General features: G+C 40.8%; 1 protein-coding gene across 1 annotated transcript in view; it reads right to left on the bottom strand.

Moving 5' to 3' along the window:
* The window catches only part of stat5a (signal transducer and activator of transcription 5a), a 53,431-nt gene that overhangs the window by 13,731 nt on the left and 20,930 nt on the right, over window positions 1–18,770 (bottom strand). Inside the window, exons 2-3 of the mRNA XM_080044488.1 lie at window positions 4,644–4,707; window positions 304–441 (exon numbers count right to left, since the gene is read on the bottom strand). Coding sequence (XP_079900614.1) covers window positions 304–431 — 128 coding nt within the window. The 5' untranslated portion in view covers window positions 432–441; window positions 4,644–4,707. The remainder of the gene's footprint in view (window positions 1–303; window positions 442–4,643; window positions 4,708–18,770) is intronic.

Here is an 18,770-nt window from a genome sequence, read left to right as displayed (position 1 = left end):
ACACACACACACACACACACACACACACACACACACACACACACACACACACACACACACACACACACACACACACACACACACACACACACACGCACACGCACACACACAAATGCACATGGTTGATAAATGGACTCTAAGGTCTTCAAAATAGCAGACAAGAAAAAAGGGACAAGAGATAGGGAAATGTCCACATGTGCTCTCATGGACAAACATACACAAACAGTCATGCAGGCATACATGTAGGCATATAGCAGTGTGTACGTGTAGACAAACATATTGTGCTGCCGTGCAGCAACTCACCAGAGCTGGCCCTCTATCCACTGGGACAGATAGTGTCGCACCTCGATGGGGAAGTGCTGACCGTACAGGGACTGCATCTGGTGCAGAGCATCTCCCTGGAGCTGCTGGGCCTGGATCCACACTGCCATGTTCAACACCCTGACGTTCAACAAAAGGGGCTTTGGTAATTAATCATAGAGCAAGGAGTACAGTTTAAAGAAAAGAGTAAGGGGATGTTTATACGACAACACGAAACGGTGCATAAGCGAAAATATTTTCGCAGATGCACTATATCATTTACATGTAAACAGCAAACGCAGGCATGAAACCGCAAGTTTTTGAGATCAACTCCCAGGGAGGATTTTTTGGAAAACACAACGGTTTTGGTTTCTTGTAAACACAGAAACCATTTCCCCTGGTAACGCTGACGTCACGGCTCCACTTCACATATGCGTAGTCTATAACATTTGCTGTTAAAATACCCACACACGAGTTATAAAGTTAGAAGACAACATAACATGCAAGGTGTCTCGGCGGCACCGTCACTGTGATCAGAAAGGTGGTCAGAAAATAGACGACAATTATGACAATTATGTCACCATGGAGGTCAGTCCTCCTGGGTGTTATCAGAGATTAGGGTGAAGTTAGCAGCAGCTCTGTTCTGATCTCTTTAGGTTAGGTTAAGTTCATACTCCTGCAACCCGAGCCAGAGTTACAACCGTCACCCAGTTTGCACTTTTTTTTCTTCTTTTTTTTAACCTTTATTTATACAGGTAAATCCCATTAAGACCGGAGACTCTTTTTCAAGGGAGACCTGTTCCCATTTACACGTTACCATTCACACACACATTCATACACCGATAGCAGGCTAACTATCGACAGTCACACAAGGCAAGGTGGGGGAAGTGTATTGTATTTGAGTATTAATTAATGTATACACATGTGTTTATATAGGCTATATCTACAGTATCATTTAAAATAAGATTCTGGCTCTAGTGAGTCACCTGGGCTTATTTAAAAAAATATGGACCTTTGGTTATGTTAACTAGGTAGCAGGCTACACCTAATGTAATCTGCCAGCAACCATTGTCATTTCAGTCAGCAAGATCGACGATAGGCAGCTAGAAAGGGAACAACAGTTTTTTGCTTTCCTCTGTGTGAAATTAAGGACCAATTGTTTGAAAATGACTAACTTTTTAATTCTTAAGGACATCCACATTGTGAATTCATCAAGTCCACAATTAAGAGATGCAAACTCGCTGACATAGTTTACAGATGTTCTTCTGGTTTCCCTCTATGTCTGCTGCAGCTCCTGCAAACCAAGTGTGTATTCACTCAGAACATGTTGAGGGCTTTGACAGGTTCCTTTGAGGAGTGATTGTTACAGTGTTTTGGTTGAGAGGACTACGTGTTGGGTCACTGCATCTTGTTTCCAGTCAACACACCCACTCACCCTTCTCAAAAGTGGCACAGTCACTGTCAGTAAAAGACTGAGCGATATGAGTAGGCGGAAAGTTTGTGGTGTATGTGTTTGTGTGTGTGTGTACGCGCATGTTTGTAATGTAGGTGTTTGTTGTGTGAGGTTTGTGTATCAATGTGTACGTTGATCTATTGCGTCTCTCTCTGTTTTTTAAATTCTCTTTCACTTTGTCTCTCTGGCTCATTTCCTGAATCATGTCTGTAGTTTACTACATCCACAATACACACACAAGACATTTTCCACTTCTGCTGAAAAACCTGGAGAGGATTCATTTATTTTCCCATGTTAAACCTTTATTTACTCTTTAAGAACAGATCCTAGCCAGTGATGGAAGTGTACACAAAGCAGAAGAAGCAGGAAGCCACTTTCCTGCACAACAATACAAGTGGTTCAAATACAGTATAAGAGGATCCCATGACTTGCACAAATGACCTTCAGTTACAAGTCAAGTGACATCTTGACCCAGCTGGATAATAAATCAATTTAATGAAAAACTCAAAAGGCTCATCACAAACATCCTCCTCTCATCAGGGGCCGTATTCACAAAACACTTTAAGGCTAAGAGTAGGTCCTAACATGCTGATTTAGGAGTAACCCTCAAAAATAAGGGGCGTTTCACTCCTAATTTTAGGACTCCTAACTTTTTAAGATAAGTGTAATTCACAAAGCATTTTAGCACTAAAACTAGCTCCTAAATCTATGAAAAGCTAGGAGTCCTCGAGAGGACTCCTAAGTCACTAAGAGTAAATCACAGACAATCATTTGATGGTGTTTTGGAGAGATTTAATGCTAGTGAGCTTTACAAAAGGTACCTTAATAGCTGTAAGGGGTTAATGATCTTAGTAAAGCTATATTTAAAAAGTGTAGACACATTTATATTTATTACATTTATATAAAAAAAGATTTATTAAGTTCCTTTTCCTACAGTTGCTTTGGGTTTACGATGCACTGAAAGTTACTGTTTTACGATGCACTGAAAGTTACTGTTGGTGTCACGTTTGGGTTTAATTTCGTACTAGAGTAGGCCTATATGTGGCGCATTGCAGCATCTCCTCCGTTCCACAGGTGCGCTACTGTACAGTTGCGCGTCTCGCCTTTTTCCTTCCGCATGCACTTTACGATTTTGCCGGCTGTTGTTTCTAAATGGTGAATTTCCCGGTTCATCACTGTCTGACTATTGCTGCATAGTCCGCCGTTTAGAGAAATACAGTGAAAGTGCATGGCGTGCAGCTGTTCAATGAGGATATTTTTTCCGATTCAAATCATTGTAAAATTTAATATGAATAGACCTATGTGGCGCTATTGTAGGCTAATTGTGAACGAATGTGTGGGACACCCTGCAGTATCTTGGTTTCATGTTAAATCAGAGTCACTTGTCATTAATTGTATATAAAAACTCTTTACTTTAATACAGCGACACGATATGGATATCTCCCACAGTGTTTCTATCATAAATTCCCTCTTAGCTCTCATTCCCTCTCAGCCAATCACTGTAGGCATAGAAGGTATGAACATGACATCATCCATATCAACAGGGTCAAAACCGCCCTCTAGTCTTAGCTTAGGAGTCCCTCCCATTCCTTAGTAAAAGTTGGTCTTATCAGCTTTGTGAATAGGTTTTAAGAAATAACTCCTTACTAAGAACTTTTAGTGCTCCTTAGGAGTACTCTTAGTGCTAAGATAAAATGTTTTGTGAATACGGCCCCTGACCACCAGACAAAGCCTTTGCTATGTGTGCGTGTCTTGGCACAAGTCACCCCTCATAGCTGTGCCCATACGCGAGCATGTTACCTACTATTACTGTATGTGCGTGTAGGTAAGATGAGCTCGGAAAGATAATTCTACTTAAGGTATTTGCGCCTGAAGACACTAATCCTATTGGCCCAGGCTAACCATCCTGCACTCACAACACTCTCAGTGTGTCCCTTCAACCTTTCATCTTGTTCTTATCCACTGGAGTTCAAAAGGTCTCACATTTAAGCTGCTTTATGCTAGTACTGCTAGTACAGTAGTTCAACTCATGCATACAGTAGTTCAACAGATGCTAAAATCACACAGACTGCACTTGGCAGACGACTTTATAAGATTTGCAAATAACTGAAAACAAAATCTAAAGGAAATTAGTGTGGACTGTTCCAACACAACTCAGGAAAGAACCAAATCTTAAATATGATTGAATGTTATTGCTAATACATAACAAGCTTCAATAATAACTTTAGGAATTTCATAAGAAACATTGTGTTTGACAGTCTGAACATGATCGTTTTCAGTGTATGACGGGGAATGGAATACACAAGAAAGCATGTCTACAGCATATAATCCAAGGACAAAAAAGTGCTTTCAAGCGAGTAACTCGCGCACACAGTATATCTGTGAGGGCATCAGCAGCGAGCATCAACACTCGCACTATCAGCTGATTGGAGGAGGAACTGAACAGGAAGAACACTACACCTTTTCTACCACCTCTTTGTGTGACACCCTTTGTGGCTCGTTCTGTGCAAGTTTGTTTTACACGGCCACACACCACTATGCACACAGGGCATACAGTGTTTGTGAAGCTGCCATAACACCGCGGGATAAACTGGTTTTTGACTAGTCTTGACTCTTTAGGTTAGAGGCTCTAGCTGCAGATTGCCCACCATTGGTGCCATTATTCTCACCTACAACAGGAGAATGAATGAGATGCTTTCCAGCAGCTGTTTCACGCCGACTTACCGCAACATCCAAATGTCCTGGCGTGAACCTGAGCAACACTGTTACCTAAAACGTCTTGGACACTTGTCCTGCCCTTACGAGAACATCCATGGTGTAACAAGATACCCATTTTCACCACTAACTTGGCTGCAGTTTTTTTTTAAGAAAAAAAGAAAATCCACCTTACCTCTTGCCTTCAGCTCTGTGTCACCATGTAACAGCAGGAAACTCTGAAGAGGAGCACCACAAACCTGAGGCAGAGAGAGAGAGAGAGAGAGAGAGAGAGAGAGAGAGAGAGAAAGAAAAAGGAGGAAGTGAGTCAATTGGTGCTTCTGAGGAAGCTATCTTTTTTCACAAGGCCGAGAGCATTACAAAAAAGTCTGACAGTCTGAGAGAGAGAGCTGAGAGGTTGAAAGGGAAAGTCCACTGAACAGATTTTTTACTTGATTCCATTTGTCATGGACACGCCAACAAAATAACGTAATTTATGAATCTTCATCTTTCCAGGGCTGAGAATGGATCTTCATGCTTCTGTAATTAAAACAGACACTTGTGCTCAAATGACAGCAAACTGTTGTTTTTCAAAAAATGTATTATGTTTTTTTTACTGTTGTGATAATGTAGGACTCTCCAAAGCATTTGCTAAGATCTCGAAACATGGTGTCATCGCTAAAAATAGGTCCAATGGGGCAAGAAACATGAGCAGTCAAACCATCAAACAGGCTGACGAGGCAGCACACAGCCAACAACAGTATGGCCAAATTCATCTCTGCATTATTTGAAAGAAAAACCATGACAATCAATTAGAAATACACACAGCATTGTAGTGCAGAAGATCAAAGATTTTGTCCACATAAGCCTGATTCAATTTAAAAGCACAATATATTTTTCCTCCATTTCATCCTTCTTTTCTAACTCAATCAATTTTGTAAAATAATGACATTCGATGCCCAGTGTTGGTAAGGTGCTGTGTTGCAGTGAAGGTAACAAAAGTTGTGAGTACATTGTTGCCACCAGAAAGACCAGATTTATGAAATTGTAACCCAAGTTGCAATATGTATTTTCCCCTTTAAAGTGGCAACAAGGAACTTTAAGTTTCTTGTTGATTTTAGCGGCCCCTTTGGACAAAAGCGAGAGTGTTTTTTAAACGCCAGCTCACGTTCCTAGGTGATCGGACCTGGGAAAAACTATTTACAAATACAGTGCTCTTTTCACTGATGGTTTCCCCTGCTGTTAAATAAAATATATGATCTTCAGAGGAAACAATTAGACTGTCCCAGAAATATTTAAAAGTTCCTCGGAGCTACTTTAAGTCTTGTCTGCTGAAGAGAAGCTAAAGCCTTGTTTATGTCCCTTTCTCCCGTTTCATCTTCCTAAATCAATCAGTTTAAGGAAAAGGATTACCGTATAGTCTACAGACAAACTTTATGATCTAGAACACATATTTTTTCTCTGCTATAACTCTTGTTCTTCACCCATGCTTGTTTTTTTCAGGGAGACAGAGAGACTGTTTGGCCCAAGAGGCTGGAAAGTTCTATGGCAGCTGCATCAAGTTTTGAACTACAGTCTTGACAGAGAGCCACTGACAGTGTGTCTGCTCCAAAATCGGGCTTATCGCTGTTGAGACAGCAACTCTTATTCCCGGTTGGACTCCGAAGAGGCAGAACAGCCAGATCACACATGCTGGCAGTAGCATCCAGACAAAAAATGCGAGTATCTCTTTATCATACTGTCTGGAACAGCCTTCCTTGGCTAAAAACCCTTCTTAGCTTGTCCTTTGTTCCAGCTTGTTTGTTCAAATTCGACTACCTCGCTTCCTAAAAAATGAGTCTGATTTAATCTAATTGAATTAGAAAACGTTATGTCTTGAATTTCTCAAGGCCCTGTGTGTGTGTGTGTGTGTGTGTGTGTGTGTGTATGTGTGTGTGTGTGTGTGTGTGTGTGTTTGTGTGTGTGTGTGCGTGGGTGCACGTATGTGTGATTGCACAGGAGGAAAGGTAGCCCATGTGTCATGTGTCTGAACCTATGACCTCTTCAGCAGGTCTGCACGCTCTGCTTACAGTGTGTATACCAATCCTCTTAGTGAAACCTGCATTAACCTCATGTCCGTACTGTAGCCAAAATACTGGCAAACACCTGATGGTGTTATGACTCGTATTTAACCAAACAAAAACTTTATCATTATCTAAAATGTCAACACTTGAGGGAAAAAAAAGGTCATTTTGATTTCATTGTTGGATGCCACTGAGCAGGCAAAGAGCAAAAAAGTGCTATTTCATCCTCAATGGAGACGTTCACTAAAGCAATTATCACAGAAGTGTATTGGGCTACATATTAGCGCTTGCTAATGTGTATCTCTTCCCATAACAGACACTGAAGCATGTTGACTCAGTTTTTTTTTATAGAAACAAGAGAATCAGAGAAGCCTCCCCGCTATACAGACAAGGTTATTATCTCAGCATCATAAACAGTCGTTTGTGAAGCATTTATGAAGTTAGTATTGATCAGTGCTTTGTGCCAGAGAGCTCTCGATCCAACCCTGCAGTCATTTTCCAGACCCTGGATTGCAAAGGTGTTACTTGTGTGTTGCCCACTTTATGTACACACACACACACACACACACACACACACACACACACACACACACACACACACACACACACACACACACACACACACACACACACACACACACACACACACACACACACACACACACACACACACACACACACACACACACACACACACACACACACACACACACACACACACACACACACACACACACACACACACACACACACACACACACACATTACCTTGGCTAAGCCTTTAAAGATCATCAGTTGTGGTTCTCTTTTATCTTTATACTTTTCCAGCATAAGGGGGAAGACCTTGGCTCTGTCTCCTAAAGTGTTCTCACATTAAATCATACTTCGTGTTGTCCAATTAGAATTAACTGCAAACTGCAGAGCCAACCAATTTTTCCTCTCTGTTTCACTTTCTCCTCTTCTCTCTCTCAGATACACACTCCACGCCAAATGCTGCGGCTATACCGATTCAACCCCATGGTAAAGCCAGACACTAATTTCAATCAACAAAATAAATTGCCAGTCAAACAAATGAATCCAGGTTGGCCTTACAGCAGAATCAGTCTTCTCTCTCAGTGCCATCAAATAACATTGGCAACGATGCAATAGAGAACTGGTTTTCTTTTTCACCCACTGTGCAGAATCGTTGAATGTTTATAAGATGAGAATGGCTGGATGAGAAATCAAGAGGATGGGTTCCAGCTAACATTTTGCAACAGACAAATCTTGACCACCCAGCTGTACGGAGTTCTCCATAGTCCATACCAACCCAGAGAGGGTCATAGAGTATACGTGACCACAATAATCTGATAACAGGGAATAATTGGGTAATGGTAAATAATCTGATTGGACGGGGTATTACATGTACTTTAGTAATGCAATAATTAAAAACAAAAAACACGGGTTTACATGATTCAGTCAATTTGTTGAATTTCTTTCCAAGTAAAACTGGTTCTGTCCCTATGTCGGAGTTGTTAGGCTGGCAACATTTGCAGAATAAAGATCTCTGTCTTTGCGTTGTGCGCATATGAGCAGAAATCAACGAGAAGCATTTATACAGCTAGCATCATGCCATTGTTGGTCTTGGCAGCATCAGATCTTCCTCCTCTCCTGCCTAGAACTCGTTCCTAATGGATGTGCGTAGGCTAAGGAGCAGGTACTGGTTGAAAAGAGTTGTCCTCAAAGAATTCTTAGATCACGAACGGAGAGAGAATTTTTCCAGAGCGCGTTTATGAATCTGAGTGAGCTGATGAAGGATGTTATGAGCCTGGTCCGTCGACAAGATGACAGATGTAAAATAACAAAAGGAAACCCGATTGACATGCCCAGAAGAAAACAGAATATTGGGCAAAAAGGTAGATGTGTTTTTCTGATTTCTCATAATCCGATAACGGCTTATAATGCATTCATGTTTTATTCTGCAATTGAAAGTTCAGATCAGTCCAATTGACACCAAACCATACACTCAACACCCACACTTGCTTTAGAGATTGCAGTTCCCTGTGTTATCAATCAGAAACTAACGCGGCATAAATATAAAATGTTTTTGTGGCTGGCTGATGTTATGAGAGTAAGTTACTCTCTCTCTCTCTCTCTTTCTCTCTCCGATCTGTGGTGGTTTTCACTTGCCGTACTTTGTTGTCCGTGAAAACCTCATCAATTCCCATTTCACAATCAGTGGAAACTACTAGAAGGGGGCACTAATATCATTCAACGATTGTTGCCCCATAAGCAAAATTCTCCAGCAAACAGTGATTCTACCCCAGACACATTTTTGCAGACACAGAAGCAAGATTTAAAGTATCTGTCAAAAACTGCAAATGTATTATGTTTCAATGCCAATCAGAGCATCTGGTGGTATACTCGTAAGTTCCTCCAGCAAAGGGAGTACAAAACTGAAATAAAACTTCAAAGCTACAAGTTTTTTTTTCATCAGCTTTGAAAAAGAAGGGATGGACACAACCCTCTCTTACTCTAAAATCAGGAGACATCAACAAAAAAGAAATCAAATATTGGTTTGTTCTGCCAAAAGACGCAGTGTTTTCAGTACACCACAGGCTTCTGAACAGGGAGAGGTTCTGGCTGAGTGTGCTTGTGTGAGGAGGAGGAGGAGGAGGAGGAGGAGGAGGAGGAGGAGGAGGAGAGGCCAAACAATCTAAGTAGCAGACGTCCTCCTCCCGTGCTGACGGACATGTTCAGATGATTTTCCCTTGTGAGCCAGTGTGCATGATATTACAACAGTTTTGGCCGACAGGAACAACGCTACAGTCCCTGTTGCGCAGGCCCTGAATCACCATCAATGTCTTTGTTGTCCTTAATTAGCTTGCGACAGTCACAGTGTATTAGCAGTGTGTGATGTGTGTGTGTGTGTGTGTGTGTGTGTGTGTGTGTGTTTGTTTGTTTTAAAGCCCAGCTGAGAGTTTTTTTTTAAATTCCCCAGTGTCTCACAAATATGAGGGCACGTTCATTTAGCTGGCTCCGACATGAAAAAAGATAAATTAAATACGAACGCGTGTCACCCACTCTTTCCTCTGAGGAAAAACTGCCATTCATCAACGCAAGCATTTCCTGTTAGGAAACTGAAGTGCCACCCACCATCCAAAGCAGCCTTACCTCTCCGAGTTTACACCGAAAGCCCTGTGTGAATCGAAAGGGCACACACACAAACAAGACGCCATGCGTTTGCTGCAGCTAGTTTCGTTGTGTTTAAAAAGACCAGGCATTTCTGCATGTTAAAAATCCTTCTGCTGACTATTTTCCAAAGGCAAACCACAGACCTTTTGGTTTGACGGATTGCATTGAATATTAGGTATTAGGAGTTGGGACTTCAGTGCTTTCAACTTGATGTTATACAAAAAGCACAAGGATGACCTCAAATCTATCCTAGTGGATTTTCTTTTCTTTACTGTACTGACATGAAGTGGCTGCTTGACACAATGTTAAAACATTCATCACTTAAAAGGGTGCAGTGAAAAGGCAATAATAAATGATTCAGTGGTGATGAAATCAGATATTATTCGGTTTTAACTGAGATACTACCGATTGGGCCAAGTTGAAGGAGTCTATTCCAGTCTGGGCCAGTTGCTGTTGACAGTCACCAGAAAGAATTGTGTGTGTGTGTGCGGTGTTTCACAACTTATCCACTGATTCAGTTGCACCATAATGTTATCATTAGAATAATATGACTGGAAATGGGACTACGGGAATTCCGGCGATAAGAGACCAGGTCCAAAAACTGCAATCAAATGTTTAATAAATAGTCTAATAGTAATAGTATAAACTATTTAAAATACTTTAAATTACAGCTCTCCACAGTTGACTGTCCTGGTTAGTTAGTTAACCACATTTCTTCATTACCCATGTACGCCACATTTGTCCTGTTGACCTGGCGTTTTTCCATGAATTGCATTGACAAATGGGGAAGGCAAACAGTTTTTAGATGGATCAGTATTTCTACTGTCTTATTTCTTACTGTCAAGATGTACACAACAATATATCTAGTTAATATCTGCCGGGGTCTACAATCTTTAAGTTTGTCCTATAGCTTTAATAGTTTAATTGCAAAAAGTGAAGATGACTACTGTAAAACAATGGCAATAACATGGGTGTAAACAAAATAATGCTGATTGCTGACTTGGGGAAGTCGCATTGTTCCTTGTGTGAGAAGATTCATTGACTGCTTGAGCCTTGGATTCGTCTCGTCATTGCTCTGGGCCAGTCAATGTCAACACAAAAAAACATTCTAGCTGATTTAACCTATTTAAAGGAGATTGACCATGCACACCTTAATTAAAATTAAATGAACATGGATGACATAGTACGGTGGGCAGGGAACCTTTACGGCGGCACCATTTAGTCTAAAAGATCCATAATATGAAGATATATTCTGTATACTTAAAACTTATTTATGTTGCTTACGGTTGTTTGTTCGTGTGGAAGCCGCGATAAAATATGGTGTCCCCCTGAAGCCTGGAAGTTTTTGGATTGGTCTACAATATTAATGATCTCGTTCTCAATCTTTTATAGAAATTAATAATTTATTTAGAGAAATAGTCTGCAAAGATATGAGAAGATTGAACACAGGGAACACACGCTCTCTGAGTAAGAGATAAATAACGTCAAGGAAAAACACACGTTACAGTAATTATGGCACAATTTTAGTGGTCTATAGGTGAATAAATGGGAGGTCTAAAACTAACCACTGTCTGCCCTCTCCCCTGCCTCTCTGCTGTACTTCCATGGCTTCTTTATTCTCCTCCCTCCCATCTCTCCCACAGTCCAGCTGCTCCATGACAGGGGCTATGCATTATCACACCCACCCTGAGCCAGCATTTATAAATAACATCCCAGAGTTAAAAAACTGCTGAGTGTAAAATGAAGTACATAACTTATTTCCGGTGTTCTGTTCAGCACACATGGTTGCATCTATTTCAACAGCAACTGTGGCCCATTCAGGGACATTTAAATCAGGCACATTTAAAGGCTGGTCAAACATCTAATCTGTAGGTGCAAAAATACACTAACCCTCAAAGCAACAAAATGTGAAGCGGAAAATGTTTTGAAAGCGTTTAAAAAATAGGACTGTTTATGAAAAGATTGGGGAGGGAGGTGGAGACAAGAAGCAGGCTATGATAGGAACATGGGGGTTGGGAGACAGACGAACCTTGAAATGCACGTGAGAGGGGAGCACCAGGCCAAACATCCTCATTACATCACCGACACAGGTCTGGCTGACTGCTGATCTCCCGCATTGCAAACATTACAGGCTGGCCAAAGTACATCTTGTCAACTCATCAACTCTTTTAAGCAGACAGACGGCACAAGCACAAGCACAAGCATTAACCTGAATCATCTTCAAGCTGAAATACAGTATGTGAACTCCACATAAATGTAAAGTTTGACAAAGATTAAAGATTTAAGAATCATATGTTCTAAACACGCTGTCTACTACAGTCAGATTGTATAACACAGAACTGAATGGAATGGCTACACTGTAAACAATTGCTGTAAATTTACAGCAGGATTTCAACAGCATTTACCTGTTATTTATAAAAACAGCATTTAACTGTTAAAATAAAAGGCAGTCTGTTAAATTACAGTCCTTTGCTGTTATTTTACGGAACGGTAATGTTTTTCAAAAATACTGAACTTTCCTGTTAATTTACCATCAAACTTGGAAGGGACAACTTGACATGAGCTGCCTGCACATGTGAAGCTTATACAGTTTTCTTCATTAATCCTCATCCATCCACATCTTAACTAATAAGTGTTGTTTACTGTATATCCTCTGGTTAAGTTTACTTAAAGTTGAGTTATATCTACTTGGAAATGGAAATTGCAGTTAACGTAATTAAACCAAGTTAGTCTTACTTAACTGAAGAGTTGTGTTTACTCAGTAAAATTAAGGAAACGGATTGCCTTAGATAAATCAAGTAAGCACAACAAAGTGTATTGTAGAGACGCCCCCTTTCCCACAATGACTTGCACTGGACTAAACGTTTGTTATGTTGCTATTTGCACCCTAAGTAAAGGGGATGTTTCATTCCATTACCTAACTATGCATTTTGTTTAAATAAAACATTTCTGTGTGAACTAACTGTTATTTTTGGTTATAACAAACGGTTTGTGGAAATCTTAAACAAGATCCCTAGTTCAACTCAGGAGACAATTTACAATAGAAATGAATCATTCCATTGAACTTAATATATTGTAAAAAGTGTCTTGAAGTAACAAACAGAAGCTGCTCTCTGTGTTTAGCATTTGAACAAATAGGGGATTTACATAGTAAATTTACATATGGAATGAAACAGATCTGCCCAATGAAATATAGCATCCCCTTCACTCACGGTGAAAACAACATAAACATTTGTCCAGGTTCATCCCTTTTTTCATTAACAGTATAATCCTGTCAATTTTAGTGACAGTCAAATAATGTTAATTTAACAGTAAGAAAATGGCAACCCTGCTGCCAGTTGATTACTGTTTTTACTGAAAAAACAGGTTCATACAGTTTTCTTCATTAACAGCATAATCCTGTCAATTTTATTGACAGTCATATAATGTTAATTTAACAGTAAGAAAATGGCAACCCTGCTGCCAGTTGATTAATGTTTTTTTACAGGGAAATTTCTTACAGTGTAGCTGAAGTCTCAAGAGTCTGCTGTTGGCTGTGTAGGGTGCTTTACATCATGCATTTGAGTGTAGTAGACTGTATTTTACTGTATAAGGCACTCATATAGGCCATTTGTATGGTTTAGGTGGCTGGCTGTTTTCAAAAGGAGTATGTAAGTATAAATGTATACGTGTATAATTGATATGTATACACTATACTTTTTTCCTACGGCTAGACTTTTTGAGTTTGAAGTTTTTGAGTATGAATTCAATAAAACTCATACTCAATACACCTCAGTCTGACAGCGTCTTTAGTGTCTTGTGGAATATGAAAGTAAGGGGCTTAATTGACCTGCACCTGTTGAATACCAAATGATTGACATACTGCACTGGCTTGAGAGGGAGAAGCGGAAAAAAAAAACATCAAACACACACACATAAAACTAGAGACAAATGTGACTCAAGTGTTGATTCACTTTGAAAGCACACAATCAGATGATAGGAGAAGAAAACATTGGGGGAGACTTGATGTCACAGAATAGCACATGACAGTCGAAAGTGCCGAGAGGCTCAACGGGAGGGACAGATGACTACAAGAGGGTCTTTGTGCCGTCCAACCTGCCCCGAGGTCCTGTTGCTATGCTCCAGCCCACATCCCATCACGCTGTCAACATGAGGAAGATCACTCATTAGCTCACTAATTTGTCTGTGTGTGTGCGGGCACATGCACGCTTTTAGAGTGTGCAGGTGGTGACAAATGGCTTGTGTGTTGTATCACATTTGAATGTCGATAAACCTTAATTAAATATGGCTCACAAGACCAAATTAACACTGGAAGAGGAACACGCATCATGAGTAAATCACATTGTGAGCCAAACATTGTTGCCCTGCAGCCGTTTTCCTATCAGCCACACAGTGTGTCAGCTCCTGTTGTTATATTGTCATGCAACAGGCAAAACAAGGACCACAGCTAATATATGGCTGTCACCATCTCATCCTCACAGCTGGAGTGTGTTTGTGGCCACATTAGTTATAGCTTGTAAGCTAACGGAGTTAAGGTGCTCTTCATTTTTCTTAGCTCCTAAAAAAAGATACATGACAAACGTGACACAGTTCCATAGCAACAATGAATGGCCGAAGGAAAACAAATCCACCCTATAATACAGATAATGGTTGTTATAGAACAGATTGTCCCACGCAGTAACCTCTGGGAGTTCACATGGTGGCTTAATTTAACATATTGTTGTATAATAGCGCCCCTTGAAGGTTCTGATGCAGTACTTGGTGCCAACTTGTCCTCATTATAAATATGATAACTATAGGATTTCATTTTTGCAGAAGCACTTTAGGTCATTTAAATTATATGTTTTTTTATTGTTTATGTCCAACACATTGTCAACGTCAATAGCAATTTTGAATGAATGATTTTTGGGTCTATGATCACCAACTGATTTACAGATCACATTGACCCTCATACGTGACGTCCGTCAGTTTAATGAAACGGAATGGCCTGCTGTTATCATGTTCAAAGTGCTTGTATTTTCATAGAGAGCTGAAATTGTGCCTTTTGTATTTCACTCTTAGACACACACACACAACACACACACACACACACACACACACACACACACACACACACACACACACACACACACACACACACACACACACACACACACACACACACACACACACACACACACACACACACACACACACACACACACACACACACACACACACACACACACACACACACACACACACACACACACACACACACACACACACACACACACACACACACACACACACACACACACACACACACACTTGAGACAGACAGACCAAATGTAATTGTCTGAGGAGGATACAGAGGCCTAACACATGCCCTCAGGTAGCAAGTTACCCACAGAGCTGCAGAGGAAGGTCTGAGGATACTCTTTGTCCGCTGGCTGCGATGATGAGCCACCCAACATAAAAGGGAGAAGATAGTCTCTGACAGTCATTATATAGGCCTGTGGGGGGCCTATTGTAGGGATATATTGTCAACACTGCAGCAGACATCAACAAAACCTCTGCAAGTCTCAACACAATTACCAACGATTGAGTATGTCCTCTGCCCCTCAAATGATACTCACTAAACAGACAGACATTCTGTGTGCAGTGAGTTGAAAGGGAGGGATGGTTTGGATTGTTTTTATATAAGGAAAAGCGTTGTGATTTATTTGCTGTTATTGACATTGATCCATGGATATATTAGCTGATGCTGCGACTCCTGTGAATTGGTGATGTTCCGGAGAGCGAATATCCTTGATAAGTGTAAGTTAACACCAAATCTGAAAATGTATTATGTCTTTGTCTTTACATTGCCCGAGTTTGCAAAAAACTCTGCGCCAAATTAACCACAGAGAGAAATAGAACAGGAGGAGAGAGGGACAAGAGACACGACTACATTACAGCCGCAGCAGTTACAATTACCAAAATTGAACAGCTTGCATATGAACGCACATGTTATTAGAGTATCAGTCCAATTATACAAACTGTATTCTATGTAGATCAGACAAGGCAATGAGAAAAAAACCACTGAACAGAGAGGGAAAATGGAATCCTAGTTCAATTTCTTCTTTGCATAAAGCAATGAATGTCCACAATGAGACAAAAGTATTAAACACAATGACTACATGCTTAAGTTAAGTTAAGTTAAGTTATCTTTTTATTTGTCAGTTGTACACGAGGCACATTGAAATTTGTCTTTTCGCATATCCCCTCTCAAGTTACCACACTTCGGAGGGGGTCAGAGCGCAGGGTCAGCCGCAGTACAGCGCCCCTGGAGCAGTTTTGGGGTTAAGTGTCTTGCTCAAGGACACAATGGTAGAGATGGTGGGCACAAAACGGAGCCAAAGCGCAACAGTGCAACAAAGAAAAGGACGATTAAACTGAAATCATGGCACTAAACTATTGTGTGTTTTTCCTATTCCTGGATTCTTTTTTCTAGTGTGAAGCTCTACTGATTTGATCGCACCTTCCACTTAAAGATAAATGTTCTTCCCACTGACAGAACACTACAGACTAACCGGCTGGCAAGCTCTCATTTCCTGAACCATTAACTTCCTAAACTCAGGGTGTTAGGAGGAGGGTCAAGAGGCCAAAGCTAATGGAGTGTATTTGAATTATTTTATGAGGCTGAATATTGTATCTTCTGCAGCAATTGATGTTCTTTGCACGTGTAAATACCTGGGCAGGTTCATGACAGTTAGCATTTATAAAAAATAAATAATAATAATAAACATTTATAAAAACAACTAGACAAGCATGTGGGTCAAATATGAACTCTCTACACAGAGGGGATGGGGCTGGAAAAATGAAAAGAAAGTCGAACTAAAGTGAGGATAGATACTCGGGTTGAATTGAAAAAAATATACAAAAATCTGCAGCTGTCTCAGTCACAGTGGACCCACTACAGCGCTATGTGCTTGGCTCCTATCATATAATTGTACTTCCCCTGCTTCCCTGATGAGACCTTAGCAATCTGTTATATCCGTGTCACTGGGTGGAGCTGTGACTGAGCAAAGCAAGCCTGCAGTGCTGAGTGATGGGGCAGCGGGCCGTATGAAGCGCAGATCAATCAGGGAGTCATAATATACTGCAGGTGACAGCGCCCTGCCGCTGACTCTAACCCGCTATCCAACCTGGGAAAATAACGATGTGTGGGCGCCATTGGGCCCTGCAGCACACCCGACGACATTACAAGCAAACCCAGTACATGGCTGCCCAGGATATGATTTCATACTACAAATAGCAAGGGTTTTAACATGCAGTTATCTCTTTGTGCAACCTCATGTCGGAGTATATTTGCAGAGCCTCTCAGACAAGCCTTACTTCACTGGTGATGACATGTGGCAATGGTGGCCTTTTGCAACCTTGCAAGAGTGCCAGCAAGGAGTTGGCCTGGTAGAGAGAGAGAGAGAGAGAGAGAGAGAGAGAGAGAGAGAGAGAGAGAGAGAGAGACAGACAGAGAGAGAGAGAGAGAGAGAGAGAGAGAGAGACAGAGAGAGACAGAGAGAGAGAGAGAGAGAGAGAGAGTGGCTGCAGCAATATATTTTTTATTCTATTGTGAGTAAATTTTAAAACTCCCTCCAAAAATTCCTTATTCCCTTATTTCAAAACAATCATAACAAAACTGCAACTCTTCACTTTGTACACAATTCTGTTAACCATGTTTTTCTTAAGTAGTTTTAGATAACACAAGTGTACTATAAATAGTGTCAGTTGATACTAAGTATTACCAGTAGCAGGGTTCAACATAACTTTATTTTCCTACTGGCCCACCGGGCCAGTGGATCCGAGTTTTACTGGCCCCTTGTATATTTTCACTGGCCCTGCACACACTTTTTTTTTTCTTCATAATTTAGTGTCAATAATTTAAAACAAATAAATAATCTAGTCCAGAAGTTTGATGATTGTTTTTATTCTTGAATTTTGGCAGTTTAATGAATAGTTCATTTGCAGAAATCATGTTCCAATGTAAAAAAAAAGAGATTAAGGTCTGATCGGTCTTTGTGGTGTGGTAGGCTGTTTTTATTACTTTCTCCATATGCATTAGGGATGTGAATGTGTCAAACCAATGACCGGTTTTCCACTTGTGCACAAGTTGACTTTAAAAATAGAAATCCGAAAATCAGAAGGTCATAACGTTTTTTTTAATGGGATATGTCACCGTGTATGCGAGTTCACGTCTGGTCGTGACTGGTGAGCGCACTGCAGGAGCGTCACTTCTACATGAAGTGTCAGCTTCACATAAGAGTCCGGTGTGGGACCATTTGTTCAAACTATTGATAAAATTACAATTACAATCACCAGCGATGCATATTTAAATAAAGCCTCTCATTTGTATTACCATTACGGCGGCAGCTAAAGGAAAAGCGCAGTGATCACTTCATTTTCTGCACCTCAACCTCTGCTGTGGGAAGAAAAAAAGGGGTCAAAGTAAGTCGATTGGTTATGTCGAACCCTGCAGTAGCATTCTCCCTTTGTCGCATCATGTCAGATGTCTCATTTTTAGAATGAAACACACAAATACAAAACATAGCTAAATACACACTATCATGTGGTGTCACTGAATGCTTCATAGGGAGAGCCTTTTGCAGATGCCTACTGCATGCTGTACCGTGTGTGTACGTGCTTAGTGAGTCCCTGGCAGCATGACCTCATTGTGCTCAGCTGGCCTGCTAGCCTCTGAAGTCTGAACCCTGCCGCCCTAAACCCCCCTAGCCAATGATCTGCTTTGTTTCCCCCGGCTCACAGTCTACAACCATCTGGATGGACGACATTCTAAGAGCAAGTCAGGCTATTTGAGGTGAAGCGGCTGCATCTACACTATGTGAACGACTCGAGTGAGAGTAGCAAATATGTTGAATGTGTTGTTGTGCGTTTTTTCACATGCAGCAAAACCTGCATATTGTACAGTGGGACTAAAGTAGAACAGCCGTAGGCTACTGTGGCAAAGAAGTAGACTGCTATATATAAGGGACACAGCTATTTAATATAAAAAATATGTGTAAGAATGACAGCTGGCTTCACGGAATGGATACAAAAAAAAATAAGAT

This window comes from Ammodytes marinus, assembly GCF_949987685.1.
Source record: "Ammodytes marinus genome assembly, chromosome: 16".
NCBI lineage: Eukaryota > Metazoa > Chordata > Actinopteri > Uranoscopiformes > Ammodytidae > Ammodytes > Ammodytes marinus.
Note: the sequence above shows the minus strand (reverse complement) of the source record. Positions and strands in the feature narration are given on the sequence as shown.